The sequence below is a fragment of the Diceros bicornis genome, chromosome 4 (genome assembly GCF_020826845.1).
Source record: "Diceros bicornis minor isolate mBicDic1 chromosome 4, mDicBic1.mat.cur, whole genome shotgun sequence".
Lineage (NCBI taxonomy): Eukaryota > Metazoa > Chordata > Mammalia > Perissodactyla > Rhinocerotidae > Diceros > Diceros bicornis.
In genome coordinates this window covers 77,715,761-77,735,043 of record NC_080743.1, presented here as the reverse complement: position 1 = coordinate 77,735,043, position 19,283 = coordinate 77,715,761, and the positions used below count along the sequence as shown (strand labels likewise).

General features: G+C 34.8%; 1 protein-coding gene across 3 annotated transcripts in view; it reads left to right on the top strand.

The window, feature by feature from the left end:
* INTS7 (integrator complex subunit 7) overlaps positions 1 to 19,283 on the top strand; it is a 340,989-nt gene that overhangs the window by 14,434 nt on the left and 307,272 nt on the right. For 2 of the 3 annotated variants that reach the window (XR_009219849.1, XM_058539794.1), the window contains exons 4-7: positions 6,000 to 6,137; positions 12,318 to 12,364; positions 15,604 to 15,803; positions 16,291 to 16,413. Coding sequence is in view for 2 of the 3 variants with exons in the window: in XM_058539794.1 (XP_058395777.1) it covers positions 6,000 to 6,137; positions 12,318 to 12,364; positions 15,604 to 15,803; positions 16,291 to 16,413 (508 nt within the window). In the remaining variant the exon portion in view is untranslated. Of the gene's footprint in view, positions 1 to 5,999; positions 6,138 to 7,055; positions 7,092 to 12,317; positions 12,365 to 15,603; positions 15,804 to 16,290; positions 16,414 to 19,283 lie in introns of those variants that run through there. The other variant, XM_058539795.1, reaches the window with a different exon arrangement.

Here is a 19,283-nt window from a genome sequence, read left to right as displayed (position 1 = left end):
ACTCCTTGGGGAATGCTAGATATAACCATTGTAGTTTCTTCAGCCTTTCCTTTTCTTTCTTGGCATTAGAAAAAATTTTGTTAGAATTTCATTTTGTAAGCCTTATATCCAGCTTGAACCATATTGTCTTTTTAGGTTTGCTGTCTATGGAATCATATGTATAGTTTTTGAGTTTGTGAAATTCACTTTCCTAAATTATGGGGCTCATTTCCGACTTGTCCTGCCCAAACAGTCCTCTTTTTTTTTTTTTTTTTTTGTGAGGAAGATCAGCCCTGAACTAACATCTATGCCAATCCTCTTCTTTTTGCTGAGGAAGACCGGCCCTGAGCTAACATCTATTGCCAGTCCTCCTCCCTTTTTTTTTCCACTTTTTTTCCCCAAAGCCCCAGTAGATAGTTGTGTGTCATAGTTGCACATCCTCCTAGTTGCTATATGCGGGACGCCGCCTCAGCATGGCTGGACAAGTGATGCGTCGGTGTGCGCCCAGGATCCGAACCTGGGCGGCCAGCAGCAGAGCGTGCACACTTAACCGTTAAGCCACGGGGCCGGCCCCCAAAAGTCCTCTTTTTAACCATTAAGTCAAGGATGTCTGTTCTTCTCTAAGTTTCCATTTTTTTGACTTCAGGAACTAGTTCTTCCCTCTGGTTCAGAATTAACTGCTTTTTGTCATTCCTCTGCCTTTTGAGTGATTAAATTGTGAGCCGTGTTGTATTTTAGTCAGTTAATTGGCTTTATCTTTTAAAAACTGTATGTAATAGAATAGAATTTAATTTAAGATGTTCTTACCCTTTGATTCAGCACATTCACTTATAGGAATTTTTTCTATAAATCATTTTTATTTATTATTATTATTTTTTATCCTTTTTTTTTTTTTTTTTTGATGAGATCAGCCCTGTGCTAACATCTGCCAATCCTCCTCTTTTTTTTGCTGAGGAAGACTGGCCCTGGGCTAACATCCATGCCCATCTTCTTCCACTTTATGTGGGACGCCACCACAGCATGGCTTGCCACGCAGTGCATCGGTACGCACCAGGGATCCGAACCAGCGAACCCTGGGCCACCACATCAGAGCGCGAGCACTTAACCGCTTGCGCCATCGGGCTGGCCCCCTATCAATTATTTTTAAAAGTTGATGAATATATGTATACAGATGATCATAGTGTCATTTTTGTAAAAAGTGAAAAATTGGGGAAAAATCATGTACCAGTATAGGAATAGTTAATTTATGGACTACTGTATAACTTTTAAAGAATGAAGTAAGTCTGTGTATTAACATGGAAAGAGATATTAAGTTAAAAAAAACAAGTAGTCAAGTGATATCCATTTTATTAAATCATTTTTGTCAGTAACACTAATATATGTGTTTGTATAGGCTCAGAAAAAATCTGGAGGAATATATACTGTTAACAGTGATTATTTTTGGCAGAGGTCATTGGGTTATGGTTGACAAGGAGACTTTTCCATGTAGTTTTGTAGTGTTTGAGTTGTCTTCCACAAGCATAGGTTATTTTTTGATCAGAAGACAACAATAAAAAGAAATAATAGAATTTAACCAGTGGAATGAATTTTATAAATAATTTAGAGCTAGTTTAAATATTTGAAAAAATGTAGATTAATATTTGAATATGCCATTCATTTTGCATGCTTGCCCTTTCCTGAGTCGTGGCAACTGAGCTTTTTCTCAATTCTTCCTACTGGAACTATTGCTGTCAATAAAACCAGAGATTTCTAGAAAGCTTCCAGAAAGAAAAGATTGATTAATTGATAATGATCACTTTAAAGGGAAAAAAGTCAGATTCAAATTGTATTTTTCAATAGTAACACTTGATGCAAAAAGTATTAAAGGAAAAGAAATTTGAGCTGAGAATTTTATAGAGTCCAATTGCCTTTTAAAACGTAGTGTAATAAAAGGATTCTCAAATACACAAGGCCTTAAATAGTTTGCCAAACAGCGACCTATTTTGAAAACATTCTTGGAGTAGGTACCCAATTAGGAAGAGAAAAAAGATTGGAAGATATGGGAATAAGAGGTGATCACATAGTTTTATAAAGTTCACAGATCCGTAAAGTAAATATCAAAGGCCAAAAATAGCAGGTGTATTTATAACAACTCAAAACTAAAATTGTAGAGAATAGCAACACAGTATGAGAGTATCAAACCCCTTTGACAAGATTATAACATTTTTGAATAGCCTTAGAAATTTTTTTCATGATTTCATAATTTTTGCATAAGAAAATGACTTAAAGTAAAAAAAGTATTTTTTAATTTAGTATATTTAACATTATAAAGTATTTAAAATGCAATCTTGTAAAAAGTATAAAGAAGACTTTAATTTTGCCATTAAACAAGTGACAAACACTGTATCATTTACTACTTTAAATTAATTATGTGAGAAAAAGCATGATTTGTCTTTAGAAGTTTTTAAATGACATGTTTGGCTTGGGGCTAAATATGTTAAAATGTAGGTTAAAATTTTTTTCCAACATTTTGAAACATTATTCCAACATAATTCCAACATTATGAAAAAATTTTAACAACAGAGCAAAGTTGAAAGAATTTTCAGTAAACACTTGAATGCCCACCACTAAATTCTACTATTGATCTTTTATTAAACTTAAGTTTATCACCTATCTGTCCATCCCTCTATCCATTCATCAATCTTATTTTTTTTAATGCCTTTCATAGTAAATTGCAGACAGTACACTTCCCCTTAAATACTTTAGCTTGTATATCATTAGGTAGAGTTCAGTTTGTTTATAGGGTTGTTCACAGGATTTTTTAATATCAAATTTACTTACATTGAAATGCACAAATCTTATGTGTACATTTACTGAGTATTGACAAGTGCCTCCAGTAACCCCAACCTCTATCAAGATATAGAACTTACCATCACTCCAGAAAGTTCCCTTATGTCCCTTCCTAGTGAGTTCCCTCATCCACCTCCCCGGAGACCACCATTGTTCTGATTTTTTCCCATCAACAATAAGTTTTTTTGTTTTCAAGCTTCATATAAGTGGAATCATACAGTAGGTATCCTTTTGTGTAAGGCTTCTTTTACTCAGTGTTTTTGAGATTAATCTCTGTTGTATGTCAGTAATTCAGTCCTTTTTATTGATGAGTAGTTTTCCATTGTGTGACTGTAACAGTTTATTTGTCTGTTCTTTTATTGGTGAACACCTAGGCTGTTTCTAATTTTGGGCTATTATAAATAATGCTGCTAGGAACACTTTTGTACAAGACTTCTTGTGAACATACTTTCTTTTCTGGCAAATCTATGCCTAAGAATGAAATTGCTGAATCATAGGGTAGGTATATATTTAGTTTTGTAAGAAACTGATGGACCTTTTTGCAAATTGGTTTTAACCATTTTATATTCCCACCAACAATGTGTGAGAGTTCTGGTTGCGTCACACCTTTGCCAACCTTCGGTGTTGTCAGTCTTTTAAATTTTAGCCATTCTAATGGGTGTATAGGGGTTTTCATGAGCATTTCCCTGATTAGTAATGATGTTGAGCACTTTTTCATGTGCCTTTTGACCGTTCTTGTATCTTTTGGGAAGTGTCTGTTAATCTTTTGCCCATTTTCTTTCATTAGATTGTTTAGATTTTATTATGTTATTTGTCTTTTTATTATAGAGTTGTAGGAGTTCTTTATATATTCTGGATACCAGTCCTTTGTCAGATAAATGTTTTACAAATCATATTTTAAAATAGACAAAAACTTCTTTCAGGGCCTGAAAGCCATGAACATAATTACTACCATTTTTATGCTCTTCATTAAGTGATATTTCAGTATCATTGTTTCTTATGTTTTCTGTCTGTAACTATAAATTAAATAATATATGCCTCAGAATAAAACCAGTTTCAAAGTGTGTAACTGTCAAAACCACCCCAGATGCTGGCAGTGTGAAAGAAACCAAGTGACTAAGCTGTGAGTGTGCTTCTGTTACAGCCACTAGCCGCTGTACATGTGCTTTCAGTTTATACTACTACGAGATCTTCAAAATGTTCTGCTTTAAAGGGGGAAAATGAGTAATTGCTTTAGTAATTAAAAAAAAATTATGTTAGCTTTTTGAAACTCCATTTGGGAAGCAGTGGCCTAGTCAACTGAAGAGAAGTTCGGCCGGGATGTATAGGAAGAATTGTTCCAGTCCTAACTCACATTCTAATGAGCTGACATGTAATAAATCACTTTTCTTGATGTTACACGAGAAAACTAATACCTGCCTTAACAGATTCACCTATTTCCTATATGGTAAAATGCAAAAATCTGCAAATAAAAGGTTTTAAAATCACCATAGAAATGTAAAGAACCTGGCTATTAAAATGCAACTTTGAAAAGGTATTGGGCATATAAGTGATTGTATTTTCATTCCTTCTATAGTGCAATATTTGACTACAATACTGTTTTCTATAAAGAAAAGATATGATACAGAAAAGATCTAAATGTTTATAGGAATATGATTTTTCATTGAGGTGTATTATAGTAGCACTAAGAAAAAACAAGTCTGTTAAGGAGGAAAACAAAATCTACAGAGAAAAGATGGGGCTGATAAATGATAGATCAACATTAAGTATGTCTTTCATTAAGGTTTTAAGTATTCAATGAATTAAGTATTCATTGAGCAGAAAGTTTGGTATAGTATGTTTTAAGGAAGATAGATTCAAGTGGGAACTCTGACCTCAAGGAACTTGCTTTCTAGAAGAATGTATTAATAAGATTCAACACATGAAGAAAAGCCAAAGGTGATGCCTTTCAAACACTAAGCAATTTTAGAGTCAGAATAATTTAAAGAGGAGAGAGAATAGGGAAGAGAAAATATTTTAACGATGTTTTACTTTTTACCTGTTGCTTTAGACTTATAAATTAAACAACAAATGGAAGAAGAAGAAGCTAGAAGATATTCATGGTATTTGAAATGTACTGCTATGAATTATTTATAATATTACCAGAAATATTTTGAGAAAGTGGTGACCAATAGGATTATGCTTTTTTGCCCTTTTATATTACATAGTAACAAACTATTAATCAAGATGTGTCAATATTAGCCTAGTCTAATCTTTTCTTGTATAAATATTAAAAGCCATTTGTTATTTTTTTTTGAAAAATAACTCTTCTAAGTAGTTTCAAAACTTTCTTTTCAAATTGAAGATAAATGACATATTTAGCCCATTTTAGTGTCTTCTTTATAAGAACTCTAATACTTACGTCCAGTTGATTATATCTCCATAAGATAATTAGGTGAAGACATGTCAAACTGGGAGATTACTTAGGACATTACTTTGAGGAAGGTTGTCATTGTAGGAACTCTGGTTTGTTTATTACAATGTTTTGCAGCCTTCCAAAATGCATGCCTTTCTGAAGAAAAGATTTTTCAAGCTTTACTTTCTGTAGTTTATATTACAAACAATAGATTTTTTCCTTTTCCAAATTTGTAATTTTATTATAAAGTAAACTAAACTCTACCTTCCTCACCCTTGCAGATTCTGATATGAGCCCCAGGGGGCGTCCTCTACCTCTGTTCTTGTGATGTTGAGGAGAGATTTGAAAATCATGGTACCAATATTTACTAATGTGGAAAAAAAGACTGAGAAGTCTGACTTTTTTACTTTGAGAATCTGCTTAATAGCAAAATGTTAGACTCTTAATGCTTTGATAAAATGAATTTCTTTATACAACATTGGAAAATTGATATTTTGGTGCTTTAATAATTCAAAAGTTTCTTCTCTGGTCTCTAGTACCTGGGATGTACTTCAAGGTGATTTTTTTAAAATTTTGCTTGTGTTAGATAAGTTAGTTTTTTGACATATTGAAGTGTGGAAAAGTGTTTAGAATTTGAGTCACTGCTTGATTCCTAAAGTTGGTGCTTTATTAACCTGAGATTTATGTTATTACCTGTAGACTTTAGTTTTGGTAATCTAGCTTTGCTTTGCTTCTTCCTTTCTTCACCTTGAGCTTATTATATTTCCATTCTTCTTGGGTTTCTCTATTTCTGTAGGATGTTGGGAAGTCTGGCCTCAATAATTCCCGAGAGGAAGAATGCTCATCATAGTATTCGTCAGAGTCTGGATTCACACGATAATGTAGAAGTTGAAGCTGCTGTTTTTGCTGCTGCAAACTTCTCTGCACAGTCAAAGTAAGCATAGACCTTTTAATAATTTGGTGTCCCAAGAAGAGATTTTTAAGGAATAATTAATTTCATCAGTATATGTTAAACACTAAGGGATACAGAAAAATGTAAATGGCAAGGTGTATTTTCTAAGAGAGTTTACGTCATGTTGGGGAAACAAAACTTAAGTATATAAAACAGAAAAGTTAAGTACAAATGTTGGCATTAACTGTAAATGAAATAAAGAGTTTCCCGAAGGATGGAATCGGTGTAGTTTAGAATAGTTGGGGAAGGCCTCACTGGGGAGCAGAACAGCTTTGTCCACTGGAGAGTCTTCCCCAAACATATACAGCCCTAATACTGAATTGCTGCTTTCTTATTGTCTTCTCAGGTTTAGCTTTTTGGCATTAGAGCCTTGCACGGTTTGACAGGACGGTAACTTGAGTTGAAACCAATTTTAACCTATTTGGGATGTCATATCCTACACTATTATCTTACAGAACAGTATTTTTTTTTTGGATGAAATGTTGACCATGGTTTTATTACTGAGTTTGACTTGCTTGATTACCATCTCTAAAAATATATTTTATCCCCTTTATTGACTGATATCAAAAGTAGCATTGCTTTCTGGAGGGCATTTTTTAAATATGTGCATCCCTTTGACCTAGAAAATCCACTTCTAAGAATTGATCTTAAGGAAACAGCAGCGTGTACTGGTATTTATTTGCAAGAATGCTAGTTGTAGTGTTATAATAAAAAAAATTAGTAGCAACCTAAATTCCAACCAATGTGCTTAGATAAATATGATCGTACAATGAAATACTATATCAGCTTTTAACAAAAATATTCTAGGAATATATTTGGAAACAGGTCACATAATAGCTTATATGATATTACAGATTTATTGAAAAAACAAATATTTGTATTTATGGAATAGAAAAAAGACTAGAAGGATATATATCAAAATGTTGTCTCTGAATGGTAAGAGATCATCTTATTTTTATTCTCTTTTTTATAAATTTCTGTATATCCTGCCAGGAGCAAGTTTTGGTTTTATAATGAGATGAATAATGTGTTATTTTTTAAATAAAAAATAGCATTTCCATTAAGAGCCTCTGCTAAATTTAGATAAACTTTGAAATAGTTTCTCACCACCTGTCTTTCTTCGTATTTTAATTACATGCATATTCATCTCTTTAGCTGCTCTTATCAGACTTTCAGAATTCCAGGATTACTCATTGGAAAAGGAGAGTAGAGAATAGAAAGCACATAATTTTTAACTTGCTGCTCAGAGTTGGTAGATGTGGCAGTAATTAAAGAAGAGAAATATCTGAGTAAATACAATTCCTATTTGTGCTTTTAAAAATTGGCATTTTTTTCTTATTGAGAGTCATTGGTTGAGAGAACTTTTTAAAAATTACTTTTATTGGATAGGAGTTAAACCTAGTGAATGTTTATCATCTGATTACCACTGTCAAGGTATCAGTATTGTATAATCTGTCAGATTAAATATGTACTTTCAGTAGCTCCAAAAATAGTTTTCTAAATTTAGGTGGTAAATTTGTAATTTGATGATTAGATTTTATTTATGAGAATCATTTTTGGTTCAGTTTTTCTCTTATGTTGTTATCAGAAGCTAATTTTATCAGCTGTGGAATTTCTGATCTGTTTTAGAAAAGATTAAGACTAAGTAACATAGAAACAACGTGATTCTTCATTTATAAAATTCATAACCAATAAACATTTAAATTAACAGCCTATGTAGAAGCAGTTTTTAACATGCCAGGCCTCCATATGATATATTTGTCATTTGGGATATTTAAAAATACCAAATTAATGTAATAGGAAAGCCTGAGGAGCTATCTAAATGTATCAGTGTGAAATTAAAGAAATATATCTTTTTTGAGATTAGCATTTACCTCTTTCCCCATCAATGATGATCTGATTTGGGATCAAATATCTTAACCAATACTGATAGATTTTTGTCTTAATATCTCTATTTATCAATTTTAGATCTTAAACAAATTAGAGTAACTGGCCAAATAAGACCTTGTGAATTTATTTAATCCTCTTTCCCCATCTGCTACCATAACCACATCTAACTTGTTCTAAAAAAGGTTAAAATTTTGTATTTTTAAAGAGCTAGTCCCTGGGTCACAAAGCAGGAGTTGCAAACCCAAATGTCTTCAGGGACAGGGAAGTATTGTCAATGAAAGAGGTGTCCTCTAGCGGCAGTTGTGGTGAACTCACCATCTAAAAGGGGTATCTGCCCCTTAGCACCAGCCGATTGTGGCAGTGCAGAAGTGTATGCCCAGTGTTGTCAGATCTGATTTTTTGGGGGGAGGACGTGGGCAGTGGCTGGAAAATCAGATTATTCTGTTTAGTCTCACCATATGAGACTATATATTCTTAACATATATTCTTAATGTTGACATTTAGAGTTTTTAAAAATATTATTAGACAAAAAAAAAAAGAAAACTGCAGGCTTCTAATTTGCAGTTTATTGACCCTAAAGGCCTGTAACAGATTTTTAAATTTTGAGTTGTTATAAAAGTTATTGTTTAGTTGATGAAGCAATATTTATTGAATATCCATCACATCCAGACACTATTCTAAGCACCAGGAATACAGGGTGGAAAAAATTAAGGCCCTATTGTTATGTAAACAGAAAATACTTTCAGATGCTTGTTAATGTTATGAAAAAACAAAGCAATTTTGTGATAAAAAAATAAGACAATTTTGTCATTGTGATAATGACCAAGTGAGCTGCTTTAGGTAGAGTGATCAGGGAAGGCCTCTCTGAAGAGGTGACATTTGAGCTGAAACAGTGATGAAGCAGCAGCAGCAGTCTAGAGGAAGATTATTCCAAGCAGAACGAGTAAGTACAAGAGTGCTCTGCAATGCAAACAAGTCATCTATATGGACCTGATATACCTCTTGCCTTAGAGCTGAAAGACATTTGTAACTTACTTTTTCCTATCGAATGTGAGGCTGATAGCTTAGAGCAGTATTTTCAAACTGTTTGGGGTCAGAATCCCTTTACATTCTTCAAGCATTGTTGAGGTCTTCAAAGAGCTTTTTTTTGTTTATGTGGATTATATGTTATTTTACTATATTAGAAATTAAGATGGCTAAATATTTATTTATTCATTTTTAAAATAACAAATCCCTAATACGTTAACATAAAAATATCTTTATGAAAGTAATTATTTTCCAAAACAATTTTGTGAGAAGAGCAGTATTGTTTTACATTTTTGCAAATGTCTTGAATGTCTGGCTAGATTCTCATATCTGTTTCTGTGCTCAGCATTTGTGTTGCAATATGTTATTTTGGTTAATGAAGAAAATCCAGCCTCACACAGCTATATAGTTGGAAAAGAGAGGAGTATTTTTAAAGGCTTAATAGGTAGTTATGGTTATTTGTCTTTGATACTGTACCAAAACTAGACAAGCGGTGGTTTCTAAAAGGTTAATTGCAGTATGGACTCTCAAACCATATCACTGAACTTGTACTATGTTATATTGAAATCCATTGGAATCTCTTACCCATGTGTGGTTTTATAACTTATGTGTTGGTGTTTTGGAAAATATTGGTTCACTGTGTTCTTCAGGTCTTCCAAACGTTGACCCATTTCATTGTATAGTATCAAAGGATCACATTTGTTACTATCACCACCAGTCTCATCAAGAAAAGTCTTTAAAAATTAAGCTGCCAAGCTCATGATGACAGATACAAATTTTTGAAATTCTAATTTTTGCTTAGAAGCTCAGATTGGCAAAAAAATTTTCCCAGTTATTTTTCTTGAAGTTACAAGCTTACTTTATTCTTTTGAGAAAATGTCTGCCAAATAGCCAAATCTGAATAACCATGGAGTTTCATGAAAAAATGACTAGTTCATCTCATAGCTCAGATGATTGCATGGAACTTTTCCTGGAGACAGCCACTGTGTACTTAATATGTGCTTTGCGTTTTGTCAGAGAATATTAAAAAGACAGTTACTCAAGGGTTGAAATTTAATATCATTAGTAATTTTCACTGTTCTATCAAGGGCGTTTGTAAGTGCAACTGGCTTTCTTTTTTTCTTTTTTAATGTGAGTGCACAGTGGTGAAGAATACAATGACTGCTAGTGCAGTTTGGTGACACTGCCTTGATTCTTGCTAAGGTGCCAGCAGTTCTGCTCATCTTGGCTTTGGCACCAGAGGTGAAGATATCAACACCATTGTTCCAGGATAAACCAGGAGATGAAAAAAAACATTACTCACTTTGAAAATTTCAGCACAAATAGTGTTTGGTGCCAAGAAGTCGCATAAAAGAAGATGTTCTATGATTAGATGGTGCTGATACCAGACAATTACAGGCAAAAAAACACATCTAGCCATGTCTGTAGATTGGTTCATTTGTAAGGCAGAAATAAAGTCTGCAGATGAGCTATTAACTCAGTCTTCATGTTTGCAGCTAAATCTTTTATTTGATAAGTTACTCTAATGGTGATAAGTGGCAGTGCCTTGATTTCTTTTACTGACTTTTCATTCAACAGATATTCATCGTTGTCAGTGGCACAAGTCTCAACTGTTACATGCGCTCCTTGAGGCAACACATTGCGATAACTTATTATTATTTCTAGTTTAAAAAGCTGTAGTAGACAATTTTTTGCTTTTAAAGAGCACATCACATCTACATTTAAAATACTCAGTCTTTTTTTTTTTTAATTCTAATTTATTAGTCTCAAAGTGAAACTGCAGTTTAACTGGTACTGTAATACTTTTTGGAATGTTTTGTCTCTTAAGGCACAAGTTAAATTATTAATGCCTATAAAGCCAAACGATAGTTTTAGCCATATTTTTGTTTTTCTTATTTACAGTTTTACCATTTTCTTAAGAATAAATTCCTCCCTTCCATGAGTTAGAAAACTGTGATATGCCATCGTTTTCAGCATCTTTAAACCTACACGGTACAGCTGTGGGTTGAGAAAATGGATCTTCTAATCTCTTTTTCAAGCCAGTGATTCATTCTGAAGTATAAGAAAAATACTTTGCAAATAAACTTTATTTTATTTTGGAATAAAATAGTGTTAAATCCTAAAACAAAAGCAATTTTAGATAAAATTTTAGAAAAATCTTTCAAAATCTTATTACAAAGTATACTTCCTGATAGATTTCTGCATAAGTACAAGGAAAACCTCAGGATTTCAAAACATTGATGTATTGGATGATAATGAGGTTACAAAGGTTATAATAGATATAGTCAAAGATAGTAAGAGCACAGGAGAAGAAATGAGAACAAACTGTTAATCTCAGAAAACATTTATACACTAAACCTACTACCTTAGAAAATTCAAGAAAACACAAGAATACACAATCACATTTCCATTAGCTGTGAAGAGATCATATATCGTGTAGCCTCTGGAAGACTCCACTTGTGAGAGAATGAAATTAAAAATGGCAAATGATTTCTTAATGGCAGGAAATGTTTTATGTAGACATCCATTGAACTGCATAGGGGAAGTATTTCATGTCTTATGTATCATTTATCATGGCTAAATGAAACAAGTTGGATCATATTGTCTTTCCTTACGTGTTATATAATGTTTTATTACAAATATTCATGTTATTAATAACTTTTGCAACAATCAGTGATATTTCTGTTGCAACAGAATCAAAAACAGCACCTTGGAAAACAGTTTACACATATATAATATAAAAAAATGTGGGTAACTTGAAATAGTTTGGTTTTTAGTAAGATTCTACTCGTATTTCCTACTGCATTTCTACTGCTTCATACTTACTCTATTTTTCTAAAATTCAGAATATTCGCAATATATTTTATTGATTATGTAGTCAGTTGTGTGTTAAAAGCGTTTCTTAATTAGAAGTATATCATAAAATATTGTAGATGGAGATAGTGACCTTAAATCTTTCAGACAGTATCGCTCAGTGATGCCAGTTGCAACAGCACTTGTAAATCAGAGCACCTTTCCTTGAATACCCTGTGAGAACAGTGTTGGCATAAGCCCATTGCTGATTGGAGTTTGGACATTTGTGTTTCTTACACCACCCCCAGCGCCTGACCGCTGGAATATTAGTTACGATTTGGAGTATTGCGTTTCTCCTGTGCTGATTGTGTTCTGTTTCTTTTAAGTCCTTAGAAAACTTAAGCAGATTTAATTTTTTGATTTTAAAGTTTTTGCTGTTCTCTCCTTCCACAGGGATTTTGCTGTAGGAATCTGTAACAAAATCAGTGAAATGATTCAAGGTATGTATGCTTCATTTAGTATTATGAAGTGACTTAATGGGATTTATATTAATAATAGCTGCTAACATTTATTAAGTACTTCCTATGTGCTGGTCACTATTAATTCATTTGTTCATTCAGATAATATTTACTAAGCATCTTGTAAATGCCAGAACTATTCTAGGTGTTTAGAGTACGGTAGAGAACAAAACAAAGTCCTTGCCCTTGTGTAACCTACGTTCTAGTGGCAGAACAAGGGGAATGACAATAGACAAATGAAAATATGACATATCAGGTGCTATGGAGGAAAAGTGAGATAAGAAGGATAGAGTCCTCAGAGTAGATGGCAGGGTGGAAGGGGGTACTTCTCTATTTTATATATGTTGCTCAAAGAAGGCGTCTGATGAAGTGATATTTGAGTGAGAAAGGCAGATACTTAGGGGAAGAACATTCTGATCTGGGGCTCTCTCTTCACTCTTCTAATGTCCCTCCAGTGTCTTCCAGTTGCAACTAAAATCAAATCCAAATTCCTTACCGTATCCTACAAAGCCCTAGTTTTCTAGTCTTCTCTTCCATGCTATGCTTCATGTTATTAACCCCATTTGCCCTCATAATATTCATAAAAGGGAACTCTACGGCTACAGCATTGCACAACTGTAGAGAGCACTACTTTCTTTATATTTTTCTAAATGGTATTTCTTTAAATTGTGCAACTTGGCAGACTTGGCAGGTAATACTGTTATGTCTATTTTACAGAAAAGGAAATGGAGCCAGAATAAAATCACTTAATTGAAGACCAAGATACAGTGTTTGAGATTTGTCCTGTTCCCCTTCATTCCTTTGTCTTCTTTTCCCACCACCAGAAAAGGGCTATCCTACAGAAAGCTATCATTAGAAGGAAGCATCAGTCATTCACTGAGCAAGTTTTTATTGAATGCCCGCTGTATCAGACAAGATCTCAGCAGAAAACAGATGTCATACTTGAATTAAGATAATCCAAGGAGAATTTAATGAAGGAGCCATTTATGAAGGTGTGGGCACGATAAGCGATAGGAGATAATGTAGTGCTGTACCCCTCTAGGGTGCAGGGGAACGAGTGGTACCAGAAACCTGGAGTCATGTCAAGAGGGCCACTTGGGAAAATTGACCTTCAGTGTGATGTGGCTTGATGTGACCCTACGAGAGAGAGAACCAGGGAATGAATACTCTGACCTCATTCTTCTCCCTCCCATCTCCTACTGGGGCTCCCACTGGCTAAACCCAAACAGGGCAAATAGCAGGGGAGTTGATGTAAGCTATACAGGTGAGCCTCCTAGGATGCTGGAGTATTCTTTTATCAAGATGATGGGTATATTCATATGTAGAAATCCATTAATATGCGCACTTAAGATCCATTATTGTTCCTTACATTTAATCTATGAAAAAATTAAAGCAAAAGAACAGGAATTAGAAAGTTGAAAGAAAGAAGGAAAGAAAAGCACAGGGGTGGGAGTGGGGGCAAGGCAGAGAAAGATGGGAGCCCAGCATAGATAAGTGGCAGAGGAGTTTTAGGAATAAAGTATCCTTACATTTAATTTTAAACTGCTTGTGTTTTTGCGAAGTAAGATTTCTGAGTCTCCCTAAACCTTCAGTAAAGATATCTATAAACACAGACAAAGAATCCCACTGACTACTTGGTTGAGAAGAGACTTGCAGAGAAGCGGGTAGGGGGATATGAGATAGGAGTCTTCCATGGGGAAAGGCCTAAGTAGGGAGAATACTTTTGCAATAATCCCGTCAAGAGGTGGTGGTGGAAATGGACCAGTGTGGTAGCAATGGAGTTGGAAAGACATAGTCAGATTTGGGTTATATTTTGAAGATAGAACCAAGAAGATTTGCTAATAAATTTGAAGGTGGGTTGTGAGAAATAAAGGAATCAAGAAAGACTCCAAGGTCTGAGGAGCTGTAATGATAGAGTTGTCATATACTGAAATGGGAAAAATTTTGGAGGGCTAATTTCATGGTGAAGATCAGAAGTTCTCTTTGGGCCCTATTAAGTACAGAATGCTCTGAGATATCCCATTGGAGATAACCAGTAGGTAATGGGATATATGTAGCTGAAGTTCGGAGGGGTGGGAGGCAGTCTTCAGTGTATAGCTGATAGTGGAAGCTACGGGATTATAGCAACTCGCTCAGGGAAAGTACATTGGGTGAGAAGAGAATTTGTTACCAACCCCAAGGAATAACAGAAATTAAGGTACAGATAAAAGAGGAGAATACAAAGAGATTGAGAAGGAACAGCCAGAGAAAGGACAAAAAACAGGAAGAGTGTGAAAAAGCTGAAACCATTGAGAGAGACTTTCAAAGACAGAATGGTCTGCAGTGTCAAATGTATTCGGTACCTTAAGGATCGAAATGATAATAACGTAAGCATGATATGACCCTGCAGACAGAAATCCCAGGGAGTAAATAGTCTGACCTCACTCTTCTCCCTCTCCATCTCCTGGGGGTCTCTGCTTTGACCAAACCCAAATGAAGCCCAGCTGGCAAGGGAGTTTGTTGATGTAAGCCACCGCTGGAAGTTGTAATGCTATTATATATTCACACTAACAGTTATTTCACAATGGGAAAACCACTGACCTTCAGAGTATAAATTAGCTTTTGGCATATATGCGGTACATTATGATTGACAATTTTTTGTTCTTTATCACTGCAAAGCCATGCTGTAGAAGAAGAGATTTTTTTTGCTTTTTAGCTCCAATGTTGAAGGAAAAGATGCATTGGAGTGAATCTTCATGGGATTCCAGCTGCAGTAAAGAAAGGCATGGCTACACAAAGTTTGGAGAACTTCAAAAGCACTCCACATACAGTCTTTTCACATCCTGATCTTGACTTAGTATTGAAGGAAATAATTAAAATTGCAAATATAATCAAATTGTAGCTATTGAGTATATGTGTATATGTATATCTTTTTGGTATGCTGTGCGAAGACATAGGCAGCAAATATGACTTTGCTTTCTCTTTCACTTTAAGGGCATTTTCTACTATAAGCATGTAGTTTTATAATTACTGAAAAATTAATGTTATGATAAATACTTCTGGAAAAAAACTATTGAACTGATTGATTAGCTTTAGTATAAGTATCTTTAATGTTATGAGCATAGTGTTAGTATACTATTGGTTTTTAAATGGCCGTTTTGCTAATTGAATCATACCTTTTAAATGTGAAGTACTATAAAGGATGGTAATCAGAAGTCTCTAAGAATTCTTTCTGTATCTAGGTTTAGCCACACCAGTAGACTTGAAGCTGAAGTTGATCCCCATCCTACAGCACATGCACCATGATGCGATCCTGGCGTCCAGTGCTCGTCAGCTTTTACAACAGCTAGTCACGTCCTATCCTTCCACCAAAATGGTGATCGTTTCTTTGCACACTTTTACTCTGCTTGCAGCTTCATCTTTGGTTGATACACCTAAGCAGGTAATTTCAGTTTTCTTTAAACTGCCTTTTCTTCAGTAAACTTGCCTATTAGTTATATGCTAACAAATAAGTAAGTAATCTATGCGTTTTGATAATATTAAAGTCTCTTTCTCTGATAAAGATCAGTTTAATTTCCTTTTGCTTGCTTTTTCCTTCTCTATATTCATAGTACTGATTCTTGGGAGCCCTTGAGAAAAATGAGGTGGGGGTGAGGGTACATGGCAGAGCATGGAGTTGGCAGTAAAGAAAAGAAAGAATCGAATGTTAAAGGCCAGGCCCTATGCTGGAACCTTACGAATTAAATGATAGTGTATTTTTATACACGAGGAGAAAGAGGTCCAAACATGGGCGCATAGCTGATGAATGACAGGGCTGTTATTTGAAACGAGCCCTGTCTCAAATCTATAAGTTTCACTATACTACACTGCATCCCTAATGATAATTTCAGTGACAGGATTGTTCATGGAGTGACTTATTTCCTTTATAGATTCAGCTTCTATTGCAGTATTTGAAGAATGACCCCAGGAAAGCAGTAAAGAGACTTGCTATTCAAGATCTGAAATTACTTGCCAATAAAACACCACATACTTGGAGTAGGGAAAACATTCAGGTATGTAGAACTTTGAACATTAATATTTTGTATAGAAAAATAATATGATTGTAATAGAGTAGTTTTGCTCTACATTTTAATGTCATCTTTGTCATCTTCTAAGTGTTTGAATATGAAAAATTTCTAAGAGCGTTGTCGATATTTGTGGCAGAAGTTATTTTATAAGTGGCAAAGTAAATACATAAAACTTCTATGGTTTAAGTTTGTTTTAGTGAATTACCCTTGTCTTTCAATATCTTGTTAATTTTCCCATAGCAGCACTAAGGATAATTGAAAAGCCCAGTTAAATTAGTTATTTTATTTCTGTCTCCTTTACTCAATTTAGGGAGAACAATTTTGATGCTATGATTTATTAGGGAGAAGGTGCTGGATGGGTAACTTGACAAAGTATATTTCTCCTTTTCATGGAGAGGGAAAGACATTTTTAAGTTTTCTTTTGTAAATGCAAGAGTAGATCTTGTCTGTCTCTAGACTTTTAATGTGACATCTTTTATAGCATTTCTGAGGTTAAATTAATATTTTATATTTATTTTTTCTCAAAATGGAACCCTATTTGTTTACCCATTACTGATAACAGATGTACCATTGTCCAAAAAAATGCTGTTTAAAGTGAAGTGGCAGATTATTAGAATTCAACCTTTGTTTTCATGGATTTTTTTTATCTCTCAGTATCGTCATAGCTACAGTATAACAAAAACCTTTGAATTTCAGATTATGGAAAGTAGGCTGCTTTGTTAGTTTTTTGTTTGTTTGCAATTTTTAAACATTTCAATGTGTTATGACTGTTTAGTCACAAATACCCCAAGAGATAAGGGTAGTTCTTACTATTTGCATTTAGCAGGTGAGCAAATTAGGGTTCAGAGAGACTTAATATGCTTAAGAGAGCTTCTTAAGAGGACTTAATTAAGAATTTAATTAAGAGAGCTCTGTCCTCTAGTGCTTTTTCTACTAAACAGTATTGTCTTTCCAAGAAGAGAATGTGCTTAGTCACTTTAGGGAACCAAACCCAGTGAGAGCACTGTATTATTTCTTCTCATTTTTTTCCTTCGTGTGAGATAGATCACACATACGGAAAAGTATGTAAAAAGGAAATTTAATAGTTTAAATAATAATTGTAAGTGAAAATCCATGTAGCCACCATCTAGCTAGAAATGGAACACTGTAGGATCACAGAATCCTGCCTCCTTCCCTCGTGCAGTCCTTCTTGATCAGAACCTTAAGACCATCCAAAGGAAACCACTATTGATTTTTGTGATAATCATTTCTGTGTTCTTTATAGTTTTACCATCTATATATGGCTGCCTAAAAAATATTGTTTAGTTTTATTTGTTTTTACTTCTTTTGCTCGACATTCTACTGGCAAGAGTCATCCATGTGGTTGCATATTTTTTCCCTTTAATTGCTATGTAGTATTCCATTATATGGATGGACCACAGTTTATTTGCTCTTGATGGGTTATTTCCAGCATGGGGCTCTTGCAAACAATGCTGCCATGAGCATTCTTCTATGTGTCTCCTGGTGCACGTGTGCAAGAATTTCTTTAGAGTGTATACCTAAGAGTGAAATTGCTGACTTACAGAATATGTATATCTTCAACTTTACCAGATAATGTCAATTTGTTTTCCAAAATGATTGAAGCGATTTACATTCCTAACAGCAGTGTAGGGGAGTGCCCATTGATCCACATCCTTGTCAACACATGGAACTATCAGACTTTTGCATTTTTACCAGTTTAGAAGTTGTAGTTTTTTGTTTTTTGTGGGGTTTTTTTGATGAGGAACATTGGCCCTGAGCTAACATCCATCGCCAATCTTCCTCTTTTTGCTTGAAGAAGATTTTCCCTGAGCTAAATCTGTGCCAGTCTTCCTCCACTTTTTTGTATATGGGACACCGCCGCAGCATGGCTTGATGAGCAGTGTGTAGGTCCATGCCCGGGATCTGCCCAGGAACCCCGGGCTGCCAAAACAGAGCATGGGAACTTAACCACTATGCCACTGGGCCAGCCCCTAGAAGTTGTAGTTTTAATTTGTAATTTCTTGATTACCAAAGAAGTTGAACATCTTTTTTTGTTTGTTTGTTTTGTTTTGTTTTTTGGTAAGGAGGACTAACCCTGAGCTAACATCCGATGCCAATCCTCCCCTCCTTTTTTGAGGAAAATTGGCCCTGAGCTAACATCCATGCCCATCTTCCTCTACTTTATATGGGACACCGCCACAGCATGGCGTAACAAGCGAGGCATCAGTGCGCTCCCGGGATCCGAACCTGCAAACCCCGGGCTGCTGAAGCGGAGCGCGCACACCTAACCGCTAACGCCACTGGGCCGGCCCCTGAATATCTTTTTTTTTAATTTTAATTCTTTCTTTCTTTCTTTCTCTTTTTTTTTTTTTTGAGGGAGGTTGGCCCTGTGCTAACATCTGTTTCCAATCTTCCTCTTTTTTCTTTTTTCTCCCCAAAGCCCCAGTACATAGTTGTGTATCATAGTTGTAGAGTTGTAGCTGTTCTATATGGGACGCCACCTCAGCATGGCTTCATGAGTGGTAAGTAGGTCCGTGCCCAGGATCTGAACCGGTGAACAGTGGGCCACCAAAACAGAAAGCACAAACTTAACCGCTGTGCCCGGGCCAGCCCTGGACATCTTTTTAATATGTTTATTAACCATTTCGATTTCCTCTTTTGTGACATGACTATTCAAGTCTCTTGCTTATTTTTCTGTTGATTTGTAGTCATTCTTTATATATTCTGGGTACCGGTACTTTATTGGTCTTTGGCAATTTTGAATACATTTCAGAAGCAGCTGGTAAAGTTCCACTTAAAAAAAAAGTTGATAATTTGATTGGGATTGCATTTAGTAGAAAGATCAATTTGTAAGA